General features: G+C 31.0%; 1 protein-coding gene across 2 annotated transcripts in view; it reads left to right on the forward strand.

Moving 5' to 3' along the window:
- DYNC2H1 (dynein cytoplasmic 2 heavy chain 1) overlaps window positions 1-26,205 on the forward strand; it is a 355,585-nt gene that overhangs the window by 200,049 nt on the left and 129,331 nt on the right. For both annotated transcript variants that reach the window (XM_031961078.1, XM_031961079.1), the window contains 9 exons: window positions 6,138-6,203; window positions 7,012-7,062; window positions 7,874-7,951; window positions 8,850-8,981; window positions 9,817-9,889; window positions 17,679-17,839; window positions 19,340-19,465; window positions 23,405-23,515; window positions 25,726-25,881. In XM_031961078.1, coding sequence (XP_031816938.1) covers window positions 6,138-6,203; window positions 7,012-7,062; window positions 7,874-7,951; window positions 8,850-8,981; window positions 9,817-9,889; window positions 17,679-17,839; window positions 19,340-19,465; window positions 23,405-23,515; window positions 25,726-25,881 — 954 coding nt within the window. The remainder of the gene's footprint in view (window positions 1-6,137; window positions 6,204-7,011; window positions 7,063-7,873; window positions 7,952-8,849; window positions 8,982-9,816; window positions 9,890-17,678; window positions 17,840-19,339; window positions 19,466-23,404; window positions 23,516-25,725; window positions 25,882-26,205) is intronic.

The following is a 26,205-nucleotide window of genomic DNA, read 5'->3' on the forward strand; positions in this document are numbered from 1 at the left end:
CCTTATCTCAAAAAGACCATGATCTCCCATTACATCCAGGGCCATCTCCAGTCATCCTGTCATTGGACCCAGATGGCTTTGGAAGGGAAAGTAAGGCAGATGACCTTGCCCAGCCCTAACTCATTTGCATATCACAATATTACCTCCCTGATGTCATAGCCCTCTTTGAGAATAAAGTACAACAACAACTCAGTTCTCTATATATTTTAGAAATGAGGCCTTTATAAAAAACACCAACTGTAAAGGTGTAAATCAGTTACTTCTTAATTCTTATAGTTTTCCCCAACCTTTTAAGAATAATTTATTTATTATCACTTAACCCATATCATGCTTTATTCAGTGTCTGAATTTTTTCTGTTTTCCTTATCTTGGCTACATTGGTTTTGTGTGTGCAAAAACCCTTTTAATTTAATATAATCAAAATTATCCATTTTGCATTTCATAATGTTCTGTAGTTCCTCTTTGGATATAAATTCCTCCCTTCACAGATCTGACAGATCTTGCTTTTATAATGTGCTTATAATATTATCCTTTATGATCATAAATCCATTTTGACCTTCTCTTGGTTTAGGGTGTGAGATCTTGGTCTATGTCTAGTTTCTGCCATATTATTTTCTGATTTTTTCAGCAATTTTTGTCAAATATTGAGTTGTTATTCCCGAAACTATAGTGTTTGGGTTTGTCACTTTTGATTACTATAGCCGTTGACTATTATGTCAATTCTACTGTTCATTATAATTTAACAGCATTCATTTTGACTTATTGGTAGTATAGATTTATCCTTAAACATTGTTGAAGTAATCTCACTATTATTATTATCATGTGTATTGTTTTTTGGTTGTGCTTTGTTCACTTTGCAAAAAAGCTTCATGTAGATACTCCCGAGTTTCTCAGTTTCAAGTTTACTCATAGTTTCTTAAATGTGGCATGCTAATACTGCATTTTACTTGTATTTCAATTTAGATATTTACTTATCTATATATTTCTATTTTGTTTCAGTTCTTTCCTAATATAAAAGATTTGTTTCTATGTGTGGATCTTTTAAAAAAAATATTAACTTCTTTGGGCAGTATTCCTGTTCTTTATTATAGAGAACTATTTCTTTATGTTATTTGACTATTTACCAATTGGGAAACGTTCTTTTTAATTTTATATGTGTGTTTTCTTTTCCTATGAATAATAACTGTCTCATAGATTTTTGATGCAATGATTTTCCCCAGTCAGCAGTTTTTTATTTTATCCTCAATGTATTATTTTGTTTGTGTGAAGTCTTTCATTTTCATAGAACTGAAATTATGTCTTTTATTCATTTAGCTATTTTATTCTCTCCTTGTCTATGAATTCTCTCTTGGTTAAAGCTATGAAAGGCATTTAATCTGGTGGGTTTTTTTTCTGTATTTTGTTTATCAGCATTAATATTTGATTACTTATTGACTTTGAATTAATTATGGTAGTTAGCATGAGATTGTGATCTTGTCCTAATTTCTACCAAACTGCTTTCCAGTTTTTTCAGAAGTTTTGTCAAATATGGGTACTTGATTATTGAGTTTAGTTTTTTTATTCTCATCTAGATGTCTTAACTGATTACTTTTTAATTATATCCTAAAATATATTTTACCCAGAAGGAACAATTAATTATCTGAAGAAAAAATGATTTTTGTACCTCAAAAATGTTTCTCAGAAACACAGATCCTCTTCTTGCCAAGTCCCCACTTCAGAACTTTTAAAATTTTGTTTTTAAAACATTTCATTGCCTCCAGAAAGAAGAGACTAAGAAAGGAAATAATTGAGTGAAGATGAGAAAGCAAATAATAAAGAGCAAAAAGCCATTGAGTGTTAGAGATCTGGCGAAACTTTCAATAATTATTGTGGAATAAAAACCATGCACTGCCTGGCAAGTCACACTACTTAGAGTTTTTATTAGAAAATTGGTGGGGTGGCAGGAAGTTCTGGAACCTCATTATTTCTGTGTTTTAGTAACCTTCAGTTACTTCCAGTGGAAATTTCATTATATGTATAAACTTTTATATATAAAACTGAATAGTTGAATAAGAACTGTAAAACTCATACAACAAATAAAAAGCTGCAAATTGTTGGATACAAAGAATAAATTGAGCTCTTCTTAAAATTGATAAGCTACTTTTAATCCTTTAGAGGTAACTAAGAATGAATGGTCACCCAAAATAAGAAAATTTTCTTCAACTACTTAACAGTAAGACTTTCCAGTAAGGAAAGGAAGAATTAAAAATAGTACAAAACAAAGAAACTTGTCAAATTCAAGAGAACAAAAGTAAGCAAGAAGGCTCCAAACCTGGCATTGGAACTTGGGAGAGAAATATTTGCTGTGTGAATGAGTTTGTGGGGGGAAACCCCCCAACATCTCTCTGTGTAATCTTTATTCAGTTCAGGAGAATGCTAAACAGTTTTTAACTTAATTGTTGACAATTTTAGAAGTGGTAGAGTATTTTCCTGTTCATTGCTTATTGCTTTAGAAGGCAAAACCTGTTTTTGCCAAAATGGCTTATTAATGATATTAAGTTAACACCTTCCTTCTGACAATCAATCAGCAACCATTTATAAAGTACTTACTGTGTGCTAGGCTCTATTATAGGTTCTGAAGCTACAAAGAAAAATTTAAAAATGCTGCAGAAAAGTTCCCTTGAAACATGCACATAAAATAACATAACAACATCACTGAGAAAGTTAAATAATGTAAAATAATGAAGAATCAGAAAACCTAAGCTCTTATGCAGAAGACTTATTTTCACTACTACTAGTTGGTGCCCTCTCTTAGATTCTACTTCCTCATTGATGATATGTACCTCCTATTGGCAGTAAACTCAGGTGGTAAATATCAAATGAGTTCATGGCTATGAAAATGATTTGGAATCTCTAAAGTACGTTTTTCAGTAGCATTTTCTTGTAAAGAAGTAAGTTCCTAAGCTGTCCCCACTTCACCAACACAGAGAATTTATTATTTTATTTGTTTTATTTTGAATCTATTTGCTTATTTATTAATCAATAAAATAATAATCTATTTAGGTATCTATTTAGAAGTGGAAGTAATTAATTTGGGAATGGGTTTTGAAGACTATTTGGAAATGAATTAAAGAATCTTATAGACTTACTGTTTATTTCACCCTGTAATTCATTCAGCTTTTCCTTTAAATGTTTGGATGCCTGCTATTTGTTACATAAATCTAAAGTATTGAGCTTAATTTATTGTCTGTGGTTCATTTCAGCGAAGTTTCCCCATTTTTCTTTTAAATACATTTTTGTTGTTGCTCTTTTTGAGGTCATGATTGCTACCCCTACATTTTGAGTTTATTTGAAACATAGGATAGATTTTGATCTAGTCCCTTTTAAAATCTCAGTGTGAATCTTTGTTTCAAATGTGTTTCTTGTAAACAATTTTGCTTTCTTATTCTACTGTCTTTCATTCACTGTCTTCTCATTAGCTTCCATTTGCTCAGTTCTATTTTTAAGGAATTATTTTCCTCAGTGGGCTTTTGTATCTCCTTTCCCGACTGACCAATTTTGCTTTTTAAGCCATGCTTCTCCTCGTTTGCTTTTTTTGTATTTTCTTTTGCACCACTCTCAATTCTTTCCCTAATTTTTTTCCTCTTTCTCTCTCTTACTTGATTTTCAAAGTCCCTCTTGAGCTCTTCCATGGCCTGAACCCAATTCTTAATTTTCTTTGAGGCTTTGAATATAGAAGCTTTGGTTTTGTTATCTTTTAAGTGTTCATTTTGATTTTTCTTGTCATCTTAGTAACTTTCAATGGTCAGAAACCTTTTTTTGTTTTCTGCTCATTTTCCTAGCCTATTACTTTGTTTTTAACTCTTCATTAAAATAGGGCTCTGTTTCCAGGGCAGAGGATGGCAGAAAAGCTTGTCCCAAGCTTCAGAGTTTTGTGCAGCTGTTTTCAGTAATCCTTTTAAGAATCTTACTCCAAGTACTCTTTAAAAGTTGTACTGCCCTGGAACCATTAAACATAACTCCCTCCCCACCTCCTACCCTCACTGTAACTGTAAAATCTAGTGTGCTGTCTGGGCACTGACCCTGGCTGGGATTGAACCCTAGACTCCCATCCCATTACCATAGACCCTCTCCACTGACCTTCTGAGTCTTCCCTAGTGTCTCTGGGCTGAGAGGTCCAGAAGGTCCCAACACTGCTGCTAATTCAGAGGTCCCATCTCTCTGACCCTGGGTCTGGGATGGAGCTGGGCTTCTACTTTGGTCCCATAGACCTTTTCTGCTTACCTTCCAGGTCCTTTTTGGTGTCTCTGGGCTGAGAGCTGGAAGCCATCAGCACTGCTGCTGATTGAGAGATCAAGCCTGGGGAGGGAGTGAGGCTGGGGCTGGGTCCTGGGCTGGCCGGTAATGCCCTGCACCCTGACTACATGCTGGATTCCTACCCTTGTATTACTGACTTTTTCTGCTGAGCTTTAGTCTTTGGCAGGAAAGTGTTCTGCTCCTTCTTTTTGGGTGTCCTGATGCTCTAAAATGTGTTTAGAGTCATTTAAAGGAATTTGGAACCCTTTGAGGGAGAGATTGGCAAGTTTCTGCCTTGACTCTACTTTCTTACTATGCCTTTCATAATTTTTGAACTTTTGAACAATGCTATTGGGATTTTTATGTCATTGGTTTGGATTATTTATAGCTCTCAGATGTAACCTTAGAAATATAAAACTTCAAACTTTTGTTTTCTAGTTCTTATTGATATATTTATTAATTTTGGTTAAGTTCCATGAGACAAAAAATAAGGTCTGTTTCTTCTATCCCAATACAACAATTTTAAACCAAAGTGCCTAATTATTTTTAATTACAGGAAAATTAGAAACCTTCACAGTTAGAGAAGGATAGGACATATTCTTTAATCAGAAGCTCTATATTAATTTGAAAAGTTATGGGGCCATTTTGAAAATAGAACTCAAATTATATATAAAAACATGTTAATGATGAGAAACTACACCTATCTAAATATTTGCCACAATTCCCTTTGATAAAAGCAGAATACTTGACAGAGTTTTCATTTTCTTTAATAATATTTATTTTGTTTTTTAGAATATGGCAGAAATCTCATAACTTCTTGTGGTGAAGATAAATAGTTCCACTATGTTCTCTAATTTATTATTTTTTAATAGCTTTTTATTTACAAGTTATATATATGGGTAATTTTACAGCATTGACAATTGCCAAACCTTTTGTTCCAATTTTTCCCCTCCTTCCCCCCCACCCCCTCCCCTAGATGGCAGGATGACCAGTAGATGTTAAATATATTAAAGTATAAATTAGATACACAATAAGTATACATGACCAAACCGTTATTTTGCTGTTATGTTCTCTAATTTAGATACCTATGATTTTTAATATTTAGTCTTTTATCTTAAAAATTGAAAGGCAATAAAAATGTTTTTAAAAATGCAAAATATATTGTATGCGAATCTTTTGAAGGAATTAGAGAATAGATATTTTCAAAAGGAAAAGACTTGGGGAAATCAAAGTTTTGAAATATCAACAGAACATAATTAGAATTGTTCTGCTTGGTTCCCAGAGAGTAGATTTGGAGCAGTGAGTAGAATTTATAGAGCAGGAGATTAGGCTTAATTCAAAGAAAAAACTTCCTCCCAATTAGAACTATCCAAAAGAAAATGGCATACTCTGAGAAATAATGGTTGCATTTAACTGGAAGTCTTAAAACAGAATTTGGAAGAGGATTATTTCTTGGTAACATTAGATAACTTATAACACCCCTTCCATATCTTAGATTGTGTAATTCTATGAAAGTGTCTATATGATGGCAGTTAGAAAGTTAAACTAGTAATGAGCCAACTACTGGACAAATTACTAAGTTTCTATGCATTTGAAGAGACTTTTGTAGGGCTAAGTCTTCTTATCCAGTGCCACTGAGTAAAATTTCTTGTTTTGCTTTTAGCTAAAGACATATGTAATGGCCAGATTTTGGAAACATTTGTTTTCCTCTGTGTAGACCTAGCTAAATATACAATATTTACATTGACTATAGATTATGCTTTGAAGTCAAAGTACTTAGTATGCGAATTGTATGTTTAAAGAACAGTCCTCTAAATGTCACAGATTTATGAAAAAGCTTGATTATTTTGTGATTATTTCAGGCTGATCAGCTGATGTTTGCTTTACATTTTGTTCGAGGAATGCATCCTGAACTTTTCCAAGAAAATGTAAGTAAAGTCACAAAGGGAAAGCTTCAGTATTACAAATAAGAGTTTTAATGTGTTTAAATATGTGGTTTTAGTTCAGGATTGAATATTAGTTCATAGTTCTGTACTAAATACCCCTGACTTAAAATGTAATTACTATTTTATAATTCAGAAAAAGAAATATGATGAAATGTGTATTTGCATCCTTAAAATTTGTCTGTGTTTGTTCTTTTCTAAAATAATGACTGTTGGATAAAAATAGTATTTTAGTTTGTTTTCAAAGTATTCCAAAGTAGGAATCATAATTCCTAAATGAAGTATTAAAAGGTATCATTGGAATTACTTGGAAAAGTAAAAAAATATGTCTCTTAAAGTCTGAGTTATAATGCAAAAGTAGAAAAAGATATTCTTTGGTTCACTAGTAGTACTAGGAACACTGGTTAAACCAGTTTTCTTGCCCAATATAATTTCCTTATGGCCATATAGACTCAAAGTTTAGCCAACGTAGTTCAAATTAGAAGTATCTAACTTTAGTAATATGTGCAAAATGACCAGAGATCCATATATATCCTTCTAGAATGTTGTGTAATCTGATGTATTTACCACATGTTGTTCAATAGGAAGTTTTGTTTCTAATGCAAGGTAGTAAACCCTTTTATAGCAGAAAATATGCGATTGTTGTATTTATTAGGAGACTACTTTTCTTCTGCCCCCACAAAACTTCCATAGGTAGAAAACTTATATATGGAAAGCAGGGAATCAGACTGCTGTCAGTCTTTTAATGTGTCTTATGTGTTTCTCATAAAATATGCAAATTTTGCTTCACCAGGAATGGGATACTTTTACTGGAGTAATTGTTGGAGACATGCTACGGAAAGCAGTAAGTTAAATAGCAGTTTTATACCTTTAAAGGAAGAAAAAAACCTACCTGTCTTCTTCACAAAATAACATTAGTATACAAATTAAGCTGATGCTAAAAAAAAGTAATTAGTAAGTTATTATGAATAAATTTTCTGTTTATCTTTTAATCTAGAGGATCTCAGCCCATTTTTCTAAGGATAAAATCATATTTAATTACTAATAGAGACTTTGTATATATTTAAATTAATAAAATAAAATTTTTACAAATTCCAGAAACAAAAATAAAACCTTTATTTTCTTTTATTAATCATATTACCAGCAGGCTTGCATTATAAAGGTTCAGGAAAAAGGAAGGATTCAGGATTCAGCATCAGAATTCTCTTGATCAATGCTTCCCCACCTGGCAGCAACCAGAGAGAGAATGAGGAGAAATGGGAAAGTTCCTCTTTGAAGGACAAAATGGAGTAGGGGTTTTCTGTGGCTACAAGCTGCCTAGATAGCAGGTTATCCTCATAATGTATATAAGTGAAGATTCCCTTAAAGTATGTTTGTTGGCTATTTCCTTCTGTTAGCCACAGTCAGATTATTTTAAAAGTTTCATTAAATATGAGTGCAACTAAAATATAGTTTCATTGGTATTATGTCACATGGACATGTAATTTTTTTGAAATGCCTGGAGAAAACACTAAAATGTAAAAACCAATGAACACTTTTGCCATTTTTCAAACCATTTTTAAAATTAAAAACAGCTATTTAGTTGTTATAGATTTTTTCAAAGTCAATTTTTTTTTCAAATTGCACACATTTTATAATTTGTCTGATTTCTGAAGGACACTCAGCAAAGAATTCGTGATCAACTTCCATCTTGGATAGATCAAGAACGGAGCTGGGCAGTGGCAACATTAAAGGTAATGATAATGTGATGACTTTTATACTCTGGAGACATATGTGATAACACATGTATATTTCAGTTATTTTTGACTTAGCTGGGAGTGCAGTAACTTGTGGGTCCTTTGTCCATTTGCAGTCATGATATTTCTGTGAATTTGAAATAATATCCCTTTAAGAAGAGTTACTGTCTCTGAAATTATAAAGAGGCAAAAAAAAAAGCAAAGAATAATTCAGGTGATACAGTATGATGTGCTTTGAGATTGGGGTTTAAAATTCTTTATAAATATAAATTGTTCCACATATACAGGATTTTTTGGAGATTGTGAAGAACAGTAATAATAATAAACATATTTTATTAATTAGTAGATTAAAAAAAACTTAGTTGCCAACATTTATGTTACAAAATGGCTAGCTATAAGCCTTTGGACTATTTGGGCAACCTTGTAATAGATATATTATTAAGGGAGATATCTAGGTAATAGTATTTTTCTAATAAGGCATTTATTATAATTGTCCAGTCAATCAGTTATTCAACAAAATTTAATTAGCATTTACTATTTGCTAGACATTATGATAAATCCTGGAAGTTACAAACAAAAGGCAAAACTAGTCCTGATATCAAAAAACTGACATTTTAATTGGAGAGATAACATGTAAATAATCATGTTTTATACACACACACACACACGGCCACAGAGTTGATGGAAAATAGTCACAGAGAAGGAATATACTACTAGGCTGAAACACTTATGGACAGATGAGAGTCACTTGCTGTTTTATTTTTAAAATTATATGTATTTATTATTTATGTGTTATTAATATAATTAATCAATATTATATATAAATATAATGATTATTAATAATTAATAATATTTTTATATTATTGTTGTGTATTTATATGTATTTCCTTTATAGATAACACTTCCAAGTCTCTATCAGACATTATGCTTTGATGATGTAAGTCTATGGAGACCCTATTACCATAATTCAATGTGTGAGCAGGAATTTCCATCCATTCTCTCAAAGAAGGTTTCTTTATTTCAGCAGGTAAAATTTAACTTTATCTAAATGGAAAATGTTTCTGCTTTTTGAATTAGTCTTTGGTAGTTATGCTACCTTTAATATATTTGTCGTTGAATGACATTCAAGTTTTGGCTTTGACCTAACACCCTGACCAAAACAAAAAATGGTAACAATTAATGTTTGTGGTCTATCTTAACATATTACTGCCAGTTCTCTGTTCTCCTAATAACTCCATATTTACTATACGGGTAGCCATATAAGAAAACTTTGACAGAGAAACAGAGAACTTCTCTTCTAGCTTCATATGGCCTGCCCCTTTGTTCCAGATTCTCTTCCAATACAAAAACCACACAGTGACAACTAGCCAGAGTTACATGCCATATTTTTATGATAAGCAGTGATAGAAAGTAAATGACTCAGCCATGAAGAATAGTGGAATGCACTATGAATTTAGTCAGAAAGCTTTTTAAAATTTCTATTCTTGTGACCTTGATCACTTAGTTTTATCACAAGGGCAACAATTTAGACATTAATATGCTTGGCATTGCAGATCCAAATTTAGACTTATTGTCTGCCTGAGTGATTGATTTCATTTCATAATTCCCTTAAACATTTTGAGGATTGTGACTGAAACAAAAAGATATTTCATCAGCTTTAATTTGATGCATTTGATGCTATTTAGTTATATCTTGAAATATAGAATTTATGGATAGTTGTTAGAATAATTAAGGAAAAATATCATGTATAAATCTTACTCTTCCTTATAATATCTCTTTTCTTAAATGAATATACCATTTTTCTAGTTGTCATGGTTTTTAACATTATTATGGTGTTGCCCTTTACTGTCTTTTATTCCAAGGTCCTAGTTGTACAGGCTCTTAGACCAGATAGACTTCAAAGTGCTATGGCCCTTTTTGCATGTAAAACTCTGGGTAAGTACAATCTTAAAATGATTACTAGCATGGTATGGATCATTCATTTTTAATATGTGCTTGTTTTCTTTGGGATCTTAATAACTATAATAATTTAAAGTCTTTATGTACTTTTAGTTGTTAAATATTTGGTTTTCAAAAATATAGATTTCTTTTTAACATGTTATATATTATTGTAATGTTGAATTGCATTTGAACACACTAGTCTTTATAAGTTTAAATAATTTTTAAAATATTAAGTTTAATGGTAAAAATCAAGGAAATACATTTATATTGAAGTAATAGTCTTCAAGTGATGTTTAAATGTCAAGTTCTCATTGAAATTTTTCTTGGCATTATATACTAATTTCTCATTACTTGTTTACCTTTAACTATCTATCTATATATATTGATTTTTTCTTTCTCTATTTGATATAATAGTTTATGAAAGAAATGACAATTTTGAGGTTTTTTTGTCATGATTAGGAATTAATATTGTATAATAGAAGGATACCAAATATTTTTGTCAGATGATCATGTCAGATTAGAAGCAAATCTCCAAGATAGTGTCTAAGGGTTGTATTTTTATATAAAATAATTTATATATTTTACAAATATTTATAAAATTTTGTTTTATGTAAAATATTTTATCAGTAATTTATAAAATACTAAATATCATATTTTCTGATTTGCAAGCAACACAAAGGTAATAGAGATTGCTAACAGTGGGTTATAGTCATTTTTATCTAAGACTAAAAAAAATTTGACAGACTAGACCACTGGATTGATTCCAACACAATGAAATTTAATAGGCATAAAGCTAAAGTGAGGAGACATTAACAAAAAGCATTTTGTCTGGAAAAAAATCTAAGTGTTTTGCTGCGCTGAAAGCTCATTATGAATAAAGAGGGTTGATATGATTGCCAAAAAATCCTAAGCATTCTTGGACTACATGAAAACAAACATAGCATCTAGGTTTTTGAAAGTGATAGTCTTATTGTATTGTCTTTTGATTAGATGACATCTGAAGTACACCATAATTTTAGGCAAGACATAAATTATCTGAAGAGTGTCCAGAGGAAAACAATTAACAGGGTGAAAGACCTTGAGTTTATTTTACATGGGGATCTGTAGAAGGAATTGTGAATGTTTTTCTTACAGAAGAGAAGACTCAATGAAGACATGATGATAACTCCCTTTCAATGTGTGAAAAGCTGACATATAGAAATATGATTAGACTGAACCCAAAGGGCAGATTGAGGAATAATACATGGAAGCTTCAAAGAGACAAATTTAGGCTTTTTAGGTGGGAAAAAAAGAACCTTCCTAATAATCAGAGGTATTCAAAAGTAGGCTGATACAGGAGATAAAGGGCTCTCCTTCCTTAGAGATCTCTAAGCAGAGTTAGAAAATTCTTTGGCTTATTGAAGAAGGAATTTCTTTTTAAAAATTGATTTAGAGTTATAGCTGCCAAAATGTCTCCAAATTCTGAAATTCTGTATTTCTAGGAATAGATAGGAAGGAAGAAGCTGGGGTTTGATTCAGTGGCTCTTTCTGAAGTCTTGGCTACTTGAGACTAGTAGTCATAAGAGTCCTTAAGTCAGAAAATTATTTTTCTTTTGAACTTCTGGTGCTTATCATGGATCCCTGTACATAATGTGGCCTTAATTGCTTGTTGAATTGGATTATCTTTCAAATTAAAAGTTATAAATATATACAATATGTTTAATGGTACATAATATTATATGATAATAAATACAAATAATATATACTTGTAAAAAAACCTAGAAAAAACCTAGAATTTATGACATGTTGACACTTTTAACTTATAAACAAGCATTGCACAATGTGTTGAAGCTAAACTTCTCACTAGGGCTTATCTGTCTTGTGATGTATAAAAATAATTCTTAAAATAATAATAATGATAATAATTTACCTGGTATAGTAATAGTATAGTCAATATTCATTGAGGTAAGGAATTCTGGTGTGAAAACTTCCTCTATCAATTCTTTACTTTCTTTACAAGTCTTAAAGAGTTAGCTAGATCATTAAGAGACTTGTCCGGGGTACCTAGACAGAATGTGTCAGAGGCAGAACTTGAACTCAGCTCTTATTAGCTCTTAAGGTTAGTTCTTTCTCCACTAAAATAAATCTTTTAGTTATTTACACTTTATATAATTGGCCCATAGTCCCTTTTGTGTGAGAAAAATTTCAAGAAACTGTGTTGGGAAAGGCCAAGAAATGGATTTTTTAACTTTAAGCAGTTACTAATGCAAGAATGATAGATCTATACTGTGTTATAAAGTAAGTGATTTTTGAATTTTTTAAAAGAAAATTTATTTTCTTTTAAATATTTTTTGAAAGGTATCACTTTTTGTTCATATTCTATTGAATTAGTATTTCTTGAGTGTTCTACATATTATGCAAAGAATATAAAGGAATTTATAGAATTTAATTAATAGAGAATTTATAATCTTAGTAAGGTTACTGGAATGTATTTCTCTGATCTAAATTTTCTCTAAGATGAATCAAACAGATTGCCAAAAATCAACAGAAATTTGAATAAAATTCCAAATATATTGCTAAATTAAGAAAGCACACATTAATCACCATCATTTTTAATAATATATAGTATGTATTCTTGAGTAGATAGATCAATGAATTTGAAGAGCTAGAAAAAAAATACTATATATCAGGCTTCCCCAAACCCAACTTATAATAGAGATTTCAAACAAGGTAATTTTAGTATTATGTTATCTAAGAAATCAGAATATTGATAGAAATAAGCAACATTAACCCTGAATTCTCTTTTTGGATCTAATGGATATATGCAAGCCTTGCTCTGTTATTTGTTAGTGTTAGAACTCTTCATACTATGTCAATATAATGTTTGGTCAGATATAACATCCTGATTTTTAAATATAATTTATGGAAATAGTTTGACTTATTTCAAAGCCTACTCAAGGCACTATATGTACCACCATAGTGCCCTCTCTACTATTGTCTCCTGGGCTAGAAAAATCCAGTTTCCTCTTGGGTTATGTGTGTGAGTGAGAAATTTATAGAAAAGTATATCTCAGTTCTATCTGCCTCTGCCCCAAGGCTTTTATTAATTGTTCTTAAGAGGAGACTACATATAGATTTACTGAAAATAAATTTTAATTGAAATTTGTGATTTTTCCTTGTGATTTTTATTTAAAAGACTGTTCTGAGAATGGAGCTGTAAATTTTATCAGATATTTACATGTAGTCTCCTAAGTCATTTTTCGGATGAAAGAACTGAATCCCAATGTTATTCAGTTTATTAGTGCTGGAACTGGTATTTGAACTCATGGCTTCTGACTTCAAATCTATCATTCTTTTCATCCAGTTCTGACTTCAAATTGATCATTAACATTTCTTCAAAACACACAATTCCAGTAGTTTAACATATTGTAATGCACAATGCCATTGGCATTTCATCCTTTCTAACTTCTTAAGATGGTATTGATTTATGTTGACAATTTTGATATTTGTCCAGAGATTTGACCACTTATTTTCCTATATTTAATCACATTTTAAGTAGAATCATTAACTTAGAAGTGTTTTGGAAATTGCATTTGAGTATTTGAAGCAAGATTAATTGAGATTAATAGTTTCTATATTTTCCTTAATAGTATAACTTTTCAGTGTTTGCCCTTTCTCTAAACTAAAATATTTTACTGTTCTTAACATATAAAATTAATTTTTATATTAATATTGAAATGCTAAATCTGGATGTTTGACTTTATTAGCAGCCATTCTCCAAATAAGCCTTTTATTTCAGTTCAGTTCAGCTCAAAGATATTTATTTTCTTTGAGACAATTCAGAATCAGAATGTCTAAAACAGAATTCATTATTTTTTCTCTCAAACCCACCCCTCCTTGAAACTTCCTTATTTCTGTTACAGACACCACCATTCACCTCATCAGCAGATTCTTAACCTTGGCGTTATCTTTGATTCTTCACTCTGCATTATCCAGTCAGTTGCTAGATCTTTTCATGTCTTCCTCTGCAATATTCCTCTCTTCTCATCTTGATTATCACAGTGATCTCCTACTTGGTTTCCGTACTTCAAATCTCTTCCTACTCCAGGACATCCTGCACGCTTCTTCCTTAAGCTTAGATCTGACCAAAGTCTTGTTTTTATGTCTCTAGTGCTTTGCACAATACCTCACAGGAAGTTGGTGCTTTTTGTTAATTGATTTTTAAGTGTCTGTTACATGCGTGGTACTATGCTAGGCTCTCAATGTACAATTTCTTTGATGGAAAGAGCTTACATTCTCTTTAGTGGATTAAACATGAACACAGATAAATAAATTATAAAGTATATGAAAAGTAATATGTAGTAATTTCAAGAAGTATGAAGCAATAACAAGTATTGGGGGAATCAGGAATAAGAAGTGATACTTCTGCTAAGCTTTGTAGGAAGTTATTTCAGAAAACTATGTTTTTAATATGAGGCTTGTCATTCTAAACAATTATTTTAATAGAAGTTATTATTTTATTTCAAGATCCACAATGAGATTCTCCAAACATGCTTTAATATTTTGTATCCATGATCTCATCAGTGTTGGTACTTCATCTACAGAAATGACAGTCTCTCAATGTTCTATGAAAATTTCTCAATGTCTTCTCATTGCTTAGATTTTTTTCTAACATCTTTCCATAAATCCTCAATAAATATTTGCTGATCGAATTCCTCCCAGTCTTACAATATGTGTCATCTTCTAATTTGTTCCTAAGACTTGTCAACTTTATCTTCGTAACATTCTGCCATCAGCTCTGTGCAGGCTCTCACCCCCTTCTGACTGGACTATTGTAATAGCCTGGTGATTGGTCTCCCTTCTGCAAGCTTCTGCCCTTTCCAAAACTCTCTCTATTCCATTGTTCGAAAGTGCAGGTTGATCATATGTCCTCAGATACAGCCCCAGCCTCATGTACTCCTGGCTCTCTATCACCTCTAAGATCAAATACAAAATCCTCATTTGGCATTTATAATTTATAATATATATATATATATAATATATATAATTTATAATAATAATTTATAATTATAATTTATAATTTATAATGGTCCTTTATAATCTATACCATCCCACCCCTTTCTAGTCTTCTTGTAACTGACTCCCCTGCCCCATGTTCTCTGCAATCCTTTGAATTCTTGTTCTTTGAACAAGATAAAGATACTCTTATCTTTCTACTCTGGGCATTTTCACTGGCTGTCCCCCCATTCCCTGTTTCTGTGGTCCACTAAAATCTTTTCTTCTACAGAGTGTTCCTTCTGTTGATTTTTTGTACATAGTCGTTTACAAATTGCTCCCCCCCAATTAGATTATGAACTCTTAGAAAACCAGTCTTCTTTTACCTTTCCCCTAGCACTTAGAACAGTGCCTGGTAATAAGTAGTCACTTAATAAATGTTTTGGGGTTTTTTCTGATTGTCTGAAGGGTATTGGCTCAGATCACATTTCTTTTTTTGTCTTATTATTAAAGTTTTTTTTCAAAATATATGCATATATAATTTTCAACATTCACCCTCGCAAACCCTTGTGTTCCAGATTTTTTCCCTTTCTTTTCCCCACCCCCTTTCCTAGACAGAAAATAATCCAATATATGTTAAACATGTGAAATTCTTCTATACATATTTCCTCATTTATCATGTAGCAGAAGAAAAATCAGATAAAAATTAGAAAGAAAACAAAATGCAAGCAAACAACAATAAAAAGAATGAAAACACTATGTTGTGATCCATACTTGGTACCCACAATCTTCTCTCTGGATATAGATGACTCTATCTCAGATCACATTTCTATAAAAAAAACCCTTATAATTTACAAATAAAAAATAAATTTTCTTGTGTGACATCTGTCCATACTGAGTTGCTACTTTTTGCTGTTTGAATTCAAGTTTTCTGAAACTTGTTAAAAATGCATAGTTTAGAAGTCCTTAAAAATATTTAGTATTTGTATCTTTCTCTTAACAGTTGTTTTCACCCATTACTTGCTTAAATTCCCTAAGGTATATAGGTTGCAGGGAACCAATTTGTTTATTGCACCTTCGACTCATTAATATCTCAGCAGGATAGAAATGAGTCCCACAAACAGGAGCAACCCTTGAATACAATTTATATTCCCCTCTTAAACTGGAAAACTGTAGTCTTAGCCAGGGTATCATACATCTCATAGAATTTAAGATTGAACATCAGAATTAACAATAATCTTTATAGCTCTCATGTTAAATTCTAATTGTATGCCGTATAAGTAAAACTTATGTATCTTTCAGATAAGTCCATCCTTATAATTAAAAGCCCTTTACCTCCTTCCTTTATTTGTTTGTAGATTGTTTATTTGGCCTTTCTACTTAACTTTTGTTCCCTTTAGTCTTTTCCAATATTCTTTAGAACTTCCACATCTAATCCATTGTAGTTTAATTAATTAATGCAGTGCTTAGCACAGTGTATGGCAAATAGGAGGCACTTAATGTTTATTGGTTATTAATTTTGCCTCTATAATATAGCATTCATCAGTCTTGCTGGTGAGGTAGCTTTCTTCTATGTATTGTATGGGTCATTGTAATTCATGAGCCACCTGCTGTTGCTGATCCTGGTAGTAGTTAACACACGTAATTAAGATAAAAAGTATATTGAGTTGAGTTGTAAAAACACAGCTAAAAACCTTTTCTATATCAACCTGGGGCACATTGTCCCACAAATACATATAGTGTTCATAGGAAGATACATATAGTATTCATGGGTGTTTGAGTGAACACCCAAAAGCATATACTTTGAATTATGATAACCACTTGTCAAGTGTATTGTTATTGCATTTAATGAAAGGTTATATTGGATGATCTTTAGGTTTTCCTTGTTGCTCTAATTTTCTATGAAATTGAGTGTTTCTTCCTTCTGTTTTGTAATTTCCTGGGCTTTTGGGCTGATAAAATTTTCCATGTAATTGAAATGGTACTCTTGTGTTTTGTGAATCCATTTTCATTCAGTTCCCCCAAATATAGAACTGCCTTGCACATTTTCCAAATAAATTAGTAGTTTCTCAAAGGCAATGGGCTCACAAAAAAGTTCTTCTGTTTGTGATTTCTAAGTTGGACATGCTTTAAGCCCCGACAAGAGACATTTCCATTTCATTTGGTAATATGTAATTTTACCCTATCTCACCTTTTTTTGCTTTATTGCGCATTACTCTGCTTCTCACATTCTGTAGGCTAGCCAAAGTATACTTGTTGTAACTGGTGTACATGATACAGTATATCATGTCTCTATATGTCATTGTAAAACTGTTTCCCATCCTATAATATTACTCCTCTTCTGCTCTGTGTTCTTGGACTCTGTGGTCTTTCCAGATTTGTTTTAAATACCATTTTTTTGCATGAGAACTTTCTTGACCTCCTGTTCCCTCAGGTGCTAGTGTCTTCTCTTCCAAGATAACTCTCAAGATTACCTTGCATCTGTTTCATATGTGTTTTTATGTACTTGGATATATGCCAGATGATTTGCATTCATGTCTTCTTGGGAGAGAAATATACTTAATGACTCATACCCATCATTTTTAGATGAAAAACAATTGACAAGTATTTTGTTTATCTCCTTTTATCAATATGCAGTTTTAATTAGGAGATTTAAGGAATGTGTGTATGTATAATATATGTCTGTGTGCACATATATATATATGTGTGTGTGTGCGTGTGTGTGTGTGTATATATATGTATATATATATATATACATATACATATACATATATTCATTTTCTTTTTATTTGCCCAATATGTGATTTAGGAATGAAAGAGTTGTCCCCAGCACCTTTAAATCTGAAACGTCTATACAAAGAGACATTAGAAATTGAACCTGTTTTGATCATTATTTCTCCCGGAGCTGATCCTTCCCAAGAACTACAGGAACTTGCTAATACCGAAAGAAGTGGAGACTGTTATCATCAGGTTAGTCCTGGGTTTTTATTAATTCTTCCATTGTTACTATTGTTTCTACTGAAGTTAGTATTATTAGAATACTTTATTTGTTGATGAGAAAAGAATTTATTGTTTTTCCTTTAAAAATATATTCTTTTTCAACTCACTAGTATGTAATTTACTGTGTCATAGGGTTATGCTTTTGGATAAGATTTAAACTGGAATATTATGATCATTTTCTGTGGAAAAAAATGAAGGAAGCTATCTAATGAAGATGTGTTTATCTAATGTACCTTGATAATTGAGATTAGTTGAGAAATTATTTTTATTATCTAGGTAATAATTCCATCAGTTTCCTCTTTCATTATGCAGATTCTAAAAGAACCCTAGGCCTAAATGAACTAAGCCTCAAAGGGCCTCTGGATAGACTACTCTGACTTTCAAAACGTGTATCTGAAGCTCAGGAGAGAGGTCAGAGTTAGAAACTGGGGTTTGGGAATCATCTTCATAAAGATTGAAGTCAAAACTGCCTTTGGCAGAGAAACAATAGGACTTCAAGTAAACTCGGTATTAAGGGGGCAAAGTAAAAACAAGGACAGAAATAGGGAAATAGATAAGAGGACAACCAAGGTAGGGGAGTGGTATTTTAGAAGCAAAAGGAGGAGAAAATATCAAAAATAAAAAAAGTAAATATAAGAGTAAAAATAAAAAGGCCAGTGTAAACTATTACAGGGAGATTAAGGAAGGTGAAAATTTGATTCAGAAAATCATGTCCATGAGAATGAGATAGAAAGATATAATTCGATACAATTTTTCTTACAAATTATGAAGGGTTTGGAATATTGAAATTTTCTTTTGAAAAGGTCAACCTTTTTTTGTACTTCAGATGAATTTTGTTATAATTTTTTCTAGGCTTTTTAATAATACTTTGGTAGATTGCTTGATATGGCACTGATTAAGTAATTTTAAAATTACATATTAATTTTTATTATATTATCATGCTCCAAGCATAAATAATTAAGATCTCTCCATTTATTTAGATTTGTCTTTATTTTTATAAAAAAACATTTTGTATTTGTGCCCTTTTGTATATGTCTTAATAGATGTCCTTTTTTTTTATTCTGTAGCTATTTTGAATGGAAAAGAGCTTTGAAAGAAAGGTACTGCCAAATACTATAGAGGTGAAAAGAAATACTAATTGAGGGTTTAAAAAGGAAAAATTGTCAAGATGATGATAGTAAATCTTTGGGAGATCATTTAAGGGGAATTTGGATAATGGGTTTCATGGTGAGTCAAGAGAAGATGTCACTACAATCATCAATTCTGGCAACAAAAGGAAAGAGAAAGAAGGAAAAGTCATGGAATTTTAATATTACTTGCTAGGTTTTAGAATATATGTAAAGTATAAAAAAGCTCAGAAATCTTATCATAAAAGCTCCAAGCATTAATTCATAACGCATTATTAAAATTTCTTATTTTAAATGTGTGATGACATATTCTGAAATATAAATGTTATCTATTTTCTTCTAGGTTGCTATGGGCCAAGGTCAAGCTGATTTAGCAATTCAGATGCTGAAAGAATGTGCTCAAAATGGAGACTGGTTGTGCTTGAAGAACTTGCATCTTGTGGTTTCATGGCTTCCAGTTCTGGAAAAGGTAGGCTTGGATAAGTGGGACATAATAAGTATACTGTTCAATTTATTCCCTAAAAGAACCCTTACATGACATCATTTTTGTATGAAATTGTAACACGTAGGTAGTACTTATGAAATCTGAGAAATCAGAATATGATGAAATCACTTTAAATGTCTTTAAAACTTAGTTAAGTTTACTTTTAAATGCTAATTCAGAAAGAGATTCTTTTTCCTGGAAAGATATCCTTTTAACTTTTTTATTTTATATGTTACACAGCATTTTAGACTCAAGGGAAGGTTGTTTTGTTTTGTTTTTAAATTTTGTCACAAAACAGCATGTTGTTTAGGAAGAAAAAGGCAAACTTATATTGCTTTAAAAGAGAAGAACAAGATATTATATCTTGTATATAGATATATAGATCAAGATAACAGAGTAGAGAAAACTGTAAATTTGGGAAGTCTATTTGTGGTGTTTTATATTTTCATAACAGAGAGAGATTTTTTGTTCAGCTTAAATAAGATGATTCTGGATGGTGTTTTCAGGTCATCTTGAAAGTAAAATGAAAAAAATATCACATTTGTTTTTATTAATTTGTTAATGATTATACTTAAGGATTACTGAAAAAGGGGTTGTATTCTACCATAAATGTTATTTTCATTTGGGAATCTATCTGCTAAGGGACAGTCAGGAACAATATGAGCCAAAACAGTTTCCACACAAATAAAGTCAGATTTAAACAATTAGAAAAATATTAAGTGCTCTTGTATTGGTTGAGCGAATATAATAAATGACAATACTACCTAAACTAATCTATTTATTTAGTGCTATACCAATCAAACTCCCAAGAAACAGTTTTAATGACCTAGGAAAAATAACAACAAAATTCATCTGGAAGAACAAAAGGTCAAGAATTTCAAGGGAACTAATGAAAAAAAAAAATCAAATGAAGGTGGCAGAGCTGTACCTAATCTAAAGCTGTATTACAAAGCAGCACTCACCAAAACCATTTGGTATTGGCTAAGAAATAGACTAGCTCATCAGTGGAGTAGGTTAGGTTCACAGGACGAAATAGTCAATAACTATAGAAATCTAGTGTTTGACAAACTCAAAGACACCAGCTTTTGGGATAAGAATTTATTATTTGACAAAAAGTGCTGGGAAAATTAAAAATTAATATGGCAGAAACTAGGCATTGACCCACACCTAACACCGTATACCAAGATAAGATCAATATGGGTTCGTGATCTAGGCCTAAAGAATGAGATTATAAATAAATTAGAAGAACATAGGATAGTTTACCTCCCAGACTTGTGGAGGAGGAAGGAATTTGTGACCACAGAATAACTAGAGATCATTATTGATCACAAAATAGAAAATTCCAACTATATTAAGTTAAAAAGCTTTTATACAAACAAAACTAATGTAGACAAAATTAGAAGGGAAGCAATAAACTGGGAAAATAAAGAAATTGAAACTATTTCTAGTCATATGAAAAAGTGTTCCAAATCATTGTTGATCAGAGAAATGCAAATTAAGACAACTCTGAGATACCAGTACACACCTCTCAGTTTGGCTAAGATGACAGGAAAAGATAAAAGATGAATGTTGGAGGGAATTCAGGAAAACTGGGACACTGATGCATTGGTGGAGTTGTGAATGGATCCAAATCATTCTGGAGAGCAATTTAGAACTATACTCAAAATGTCATCAAACTGTTCATACCCTTTGACCCAGCAATGTTACTACTGGGCTTATATCCCAAAGAGATATTGAAGAAGGGAAAGGGATCTGTATGTGAAAAATGTTTGTGGCAGCTCTTTTCATAGTAGCTAGAAACTGGAAATTGAAGGAATACCCATCAATTGGAGAATGGCTGAATAAGTTGTGGTATATGAATGTTATGGAATATTATTGTTCTATAAGAAATGACCAGCAGCAAGATTTCAGAAAGGCCTGGAGAGACTTATATGAACTGATGCTGAGTGAAATGAGCAGAACCAGAAGATCATTATACACTTCATGCATGTGGGTATCCTTAACAATGAGAGGATCCAAATCATTTCCAATTGATCAGTAATGAACAGAACCAGCTACATCCAGTGAAAAAATACTGGGAAATGAGTATGGATCACAACATAGCATTTCCACTCTTTCTGTTATTGTTTGCTTACATTTTTGATTTTCTTCTCAGGTTATTTTTACCTTCTTTCTAAATCCGATTGTTCTTGCGTAGTAAGATAATTGTATAAATATGTATACATATACTGTATTTAACATATACTTAAACATATTAAACATGTATGGAACTACCTGCCATCTAGGGGAAGGGATAGAGGGAAGGAGGGGAAAAGTTGAAACAAGTTTTTGCAAGGGTCAATGTTGAAAAATTACCCATGCATATGTTTTATACATAAAAAACATTATTTCTTTAAAAGTTTGCTTATATATCATAAATTCTTAGTTTTTATAATATTAGTTGCATTCAACTTTTTAAATAGTGTCATCTGTCACAATCATCATAACTAACTTTTCTATAGACCTTAAAAGTTTTGCAGTGTTTTACACATATTACCTGATTTTAACCTTTTAACAACCCTTTTAGGCAAGATGCAATTATATTCCCACTTTACCGATGCAAAAACTAAGACTGAGAGAGTTAATATGAATTGCCTAGTATCTAACACATCATTTTAAATTAGATTTTTCTGACTCACCTTCAGCACCTTATTTATTGTGCCACCTAATTGCATGTCTATAGTGTATATATGTTTTATTCAATACAATACACATTTGTTGTAAATAAGTTATTCTTTTCTTTTGATTGATTACTATATCTATTAGGGATTCAATTCCTTTTCTTTCTATTTTTATATCATAGGAAATAATAAGCATATATTATTAATTTTCATGAATTTTATCACAATACTTATTTCATAGGAACATGTGAATAATTATATTACATAAGTAGAATATAACTATTGAGTGTCATGTAATTAGATAATTATGATTGGTGTACTCATCCTCAATAGACCATTTATTAAGTACCTATTATTTACTCACTTCTGTGCTAATTGATGCTGAGATTCAAGAGAAATATCCCATTCCCATCTTAAAAACTGTAATCTAATAAGGAACAAAATCAATCCGTTGCAGGCAATTGAGAACAATTTATGTAGTTGGCAATAGGAGTTTGGAGATAGGAGAGGAGTCATTGTGGGTAGAAATATTAGAAGGAAGTTTAATAGAAATGGTATATAAGTGTTGAATGATGAATAGAGTTAGATTGAGTTGGAAGAGAAGACATTCTAGTACAGAATATATAAGGAACCACACATAGGATATTGGGAACAATGAGAGATTGATACTGTGGTACCAGATTTTAGAGGACCTGAAAGCCACAAAGAAGAGTTTAGATGTTGGCAATAGTCCTAATTGTAGGTTCAGAATATAAAATCCGAAACTCAGTCACTTCAATTTGCCTTTTCTTAAAGTCTGTTGGGTTTACTTTATAAAGAAGCTGATTTGTATGAGTATGTGTTCCATAAATCTTTCTATAATGTTAATTTACCTTTTTGTTTCTTTTTTTTTTTTGAAGTACTAACCTGAGGACAATTCCCAAGATATAAGCTTTGCATTTTTACATTACATGGCTATGATTGCATTTTTTCATTTACATATCACACTTATATTTAAACATAACATTTTGCCACCCTATCCATTCTCACCCCTTCTCTTTCCACTTCACAGTTTTTATAATTGAAACATAATGCTTAGATTATAATCACACTTGTAAACCATATTTTTTCAATATCATTAACTTAATCTCATTAAAAAAAACTTTCATAAGGATTTAATAGGAAATATATGATACATATAGATATTTAAGGTTTTAACAATACAAAATAGGTCCACTTGTAGTACTTATTTAAATAAATCTGTTATTTTCTTTCTTTCTTCCAGGAATTAAATTCCCTCCAACCCAAAGAGACTTTTCGTCTTTGGCTCACAGCTGAAGTTCATCCCAACTTTACTCCTATTTTGCTTCAGTCCAGCCTGAAGATAACATATGAGGTAAAAGGCATTATAAGCTTGAATCGTTCTTTAATGATATGTTACTAATATATGTGTGGTTACATATAATATTGTAATAAGTGACTTGACTGAGAATGAATGCGTATTATACTTACATGCTCTATATGAAAATGAAAAAAATTTAAAATAAAAAAATTAGAAGCAGAAGACCTGAGTTCAAATCATAGTTCTTCAACCAACTCCCTTAGTTTGTTTCTTTATAAAATGATAGAATTAGACTTGAAGATTTCTAAGGTCCATATCAAAATTTCTGACGTTGGGAAAAAATCTTGAGAGTCAATATATTGAGAGTCAACTAGATAAAGTGCAAAAAGCAAGAAGATGTAATTCAATTCTTGTACCTACCACTTTTAGTTCTGTCATGTAATCTGAGTATTTTTATCTGTAAAAATAGAGATTAAAAATACCTGCCTTGCCTATTTTTCAGGGTTATTGAGCGGATCAAATGAGATAATATATGGGCGGGCATGTGCTTCATAAACTATATACAATACAAATACAAAGCATTGTTATAGTAATTTAATAATAGCAGTAGTGATGTTGGCATTTGCAGTGTTTCAGATTTTGAGGATACTTGAGTAACCATTTTATCTCATTCATTTAACCATGATAGAGAATGAAAATGTATATATTTTCAACTTACTTGTTCTTTTTTACATTTATTAATTTTTCTAGTAAGTGGTTAAAATTACATATATATATATATATATATATATATATATATACACACACATATATATATTTCTAGCAAATAAAGAGTAATTGTTTAAAATATTTTTCACCGATTTTTCCATTTTTTCCTATGGTCCTTAATAGGAAGGAAAATAATTCCTATCATTTTAGAAACAGAATTTTACATCTGGAAGGGGATGTACAAATTGTATAGTTGAAGTAGTTCTTTATACATTAGAAAATGAGACTGAGAGAGATAATGAACACTTTATCAGTTGAATTCAGAATAGATGCTGTATTTTGCAGATGACAGTGCTGTCAGAGAAGGGATTTCTAAAGCACATGGGGATTGGACCAGTTCAGTATTTCCCTAACTATAATATACAAAAATTTAAAGTTTCACATAAGGGATTATTTGAATATATTTTAGATTTTCATAAGGTTAAAAAATTAGTTCCAAAGTTTGGAATAGAATTTGTATTTCTTATAATTCACTATTTTTATATTTCATCTTTTTCCTAATATTCTATGACAATGGTATCAATTAGAAATGGGGGTCTCTAATGCTAATTTTATACATTAGGAATCCTACAGTCACACATTAAAATAGTTTTAAAATGTAATCTTTTTGACTATTGTATTTTAATAATTTTGTTAAATATTTTAATTACATTTTAATCTGGTTTAGCTGCACCTAGAGTATTGTGGACTACGTGCAGCCAATGCTTGGTGTATTTGATACTTGTGCTCTAGGACAAAATCTGGGAGAGCCTTTTATAATTTTTATTATTTCACCAAGAAATTGATGTAATTCCATAGGTTGATTTTCAAAATTCCTGTAATTAATCCCATAATTTATAAAGAAATCCTCAAAATTCAGATCTCGAAAATGAGTTCCTCTTTCTCTAGGCCACATCTGGAGGGCTCTTTAGAGTAGAACAAAATTTAGAGCTTTCTTGATTTTACTTAATTTTCTCACAAATTTCCAGCAATGATTGTCTGAATTTTATCTCTTAAAAGAATTGCATTAGCTATTATGTTTTGTTTTAAAGATGTTAGAACATTTTTATGCTATCTCATTTTAGACAATGTGTATCTCATTTTGGAAACTTTCACTGAGAAAATGTAAATATCTGCTGAGAATTATGTTTATGTGTTTAAGTATTTCTTACACATATAAAATGTTTTGAATTAATTATTAAAAAAATGGATTGTAAAATCCAAAAAATGTCTGGGGTTTTTTTTTGTTTACTCCCCTAGACCCTAAAAAAAGTCTGGTGATTGCAGCAGTTCTTTAATACATAGTAATTACACATATACATATACATATCGATATATAAATATATATCGATATATATACAGTTCAATGTAATTGTAATCAATATATTGTAATCTATATATAGTAACCAAAATATATATTTGTTCAGAAAACCTCTTTTCAATCTGTTTAAAGTAAACATTTATCTTATGAAATATAATTATGTTATTATAAAATAATCTTTTTTTTTTTTCTTAAGGCTCCTCCAGGTTTAAAGAAGAACTTAATGCGTACATATGAATCCTGGACTCCAGAGCAAATTAGCAAAAAAGACATTGTGGAACGGGCACATGCCCTCTTCAGCCTGGCCTGGTTCCATGCTGCATGCCAAGAAAGAAGAAATTATATTCCTCAAGTGAGAAACACCATTTTTTTGTAAAAATGTTAATTTTAGCATTTTGTTTTCTTAAAGTCAGATATTCTTCTTAATCTTGGGTCTGTGAACTTGTTTCTTTTAATTTTGTTTTTTTTTTGCTTTTTCAAAATTTTAATTTTGAAAATTACATTTCAGTATTAACTGATTTCTTTCATGTGTTTTCTTTTATTTATTTAATCTGAGTAGGGCTTCATAGGCTTCATTTGATTTCTAGGGTGGCCCATGATATCAAAAAATGGCTAGGAACTCACTCCTGCCTTATAGTATTTTTTTTTTTTTTGGTTGTTGTTTGAGGAAAACTAA

The sequence above is a fragment of the Sarcophilus harrisii genome, chromosome 3 (assembly GCF_902635505.1).
Source record: "Sarcophilus harrisii chromosome 3, mSarHar1.11, whole genome shotgun sequence".
Classification (NCBI taxonomy): domain Eukaryota; kingdom Metazoa; phylum Chordata; class Mammalia; order Dasyuromorphia; family Dasyuridae; genus Sarcophilus; species Sarcophilus harrisii.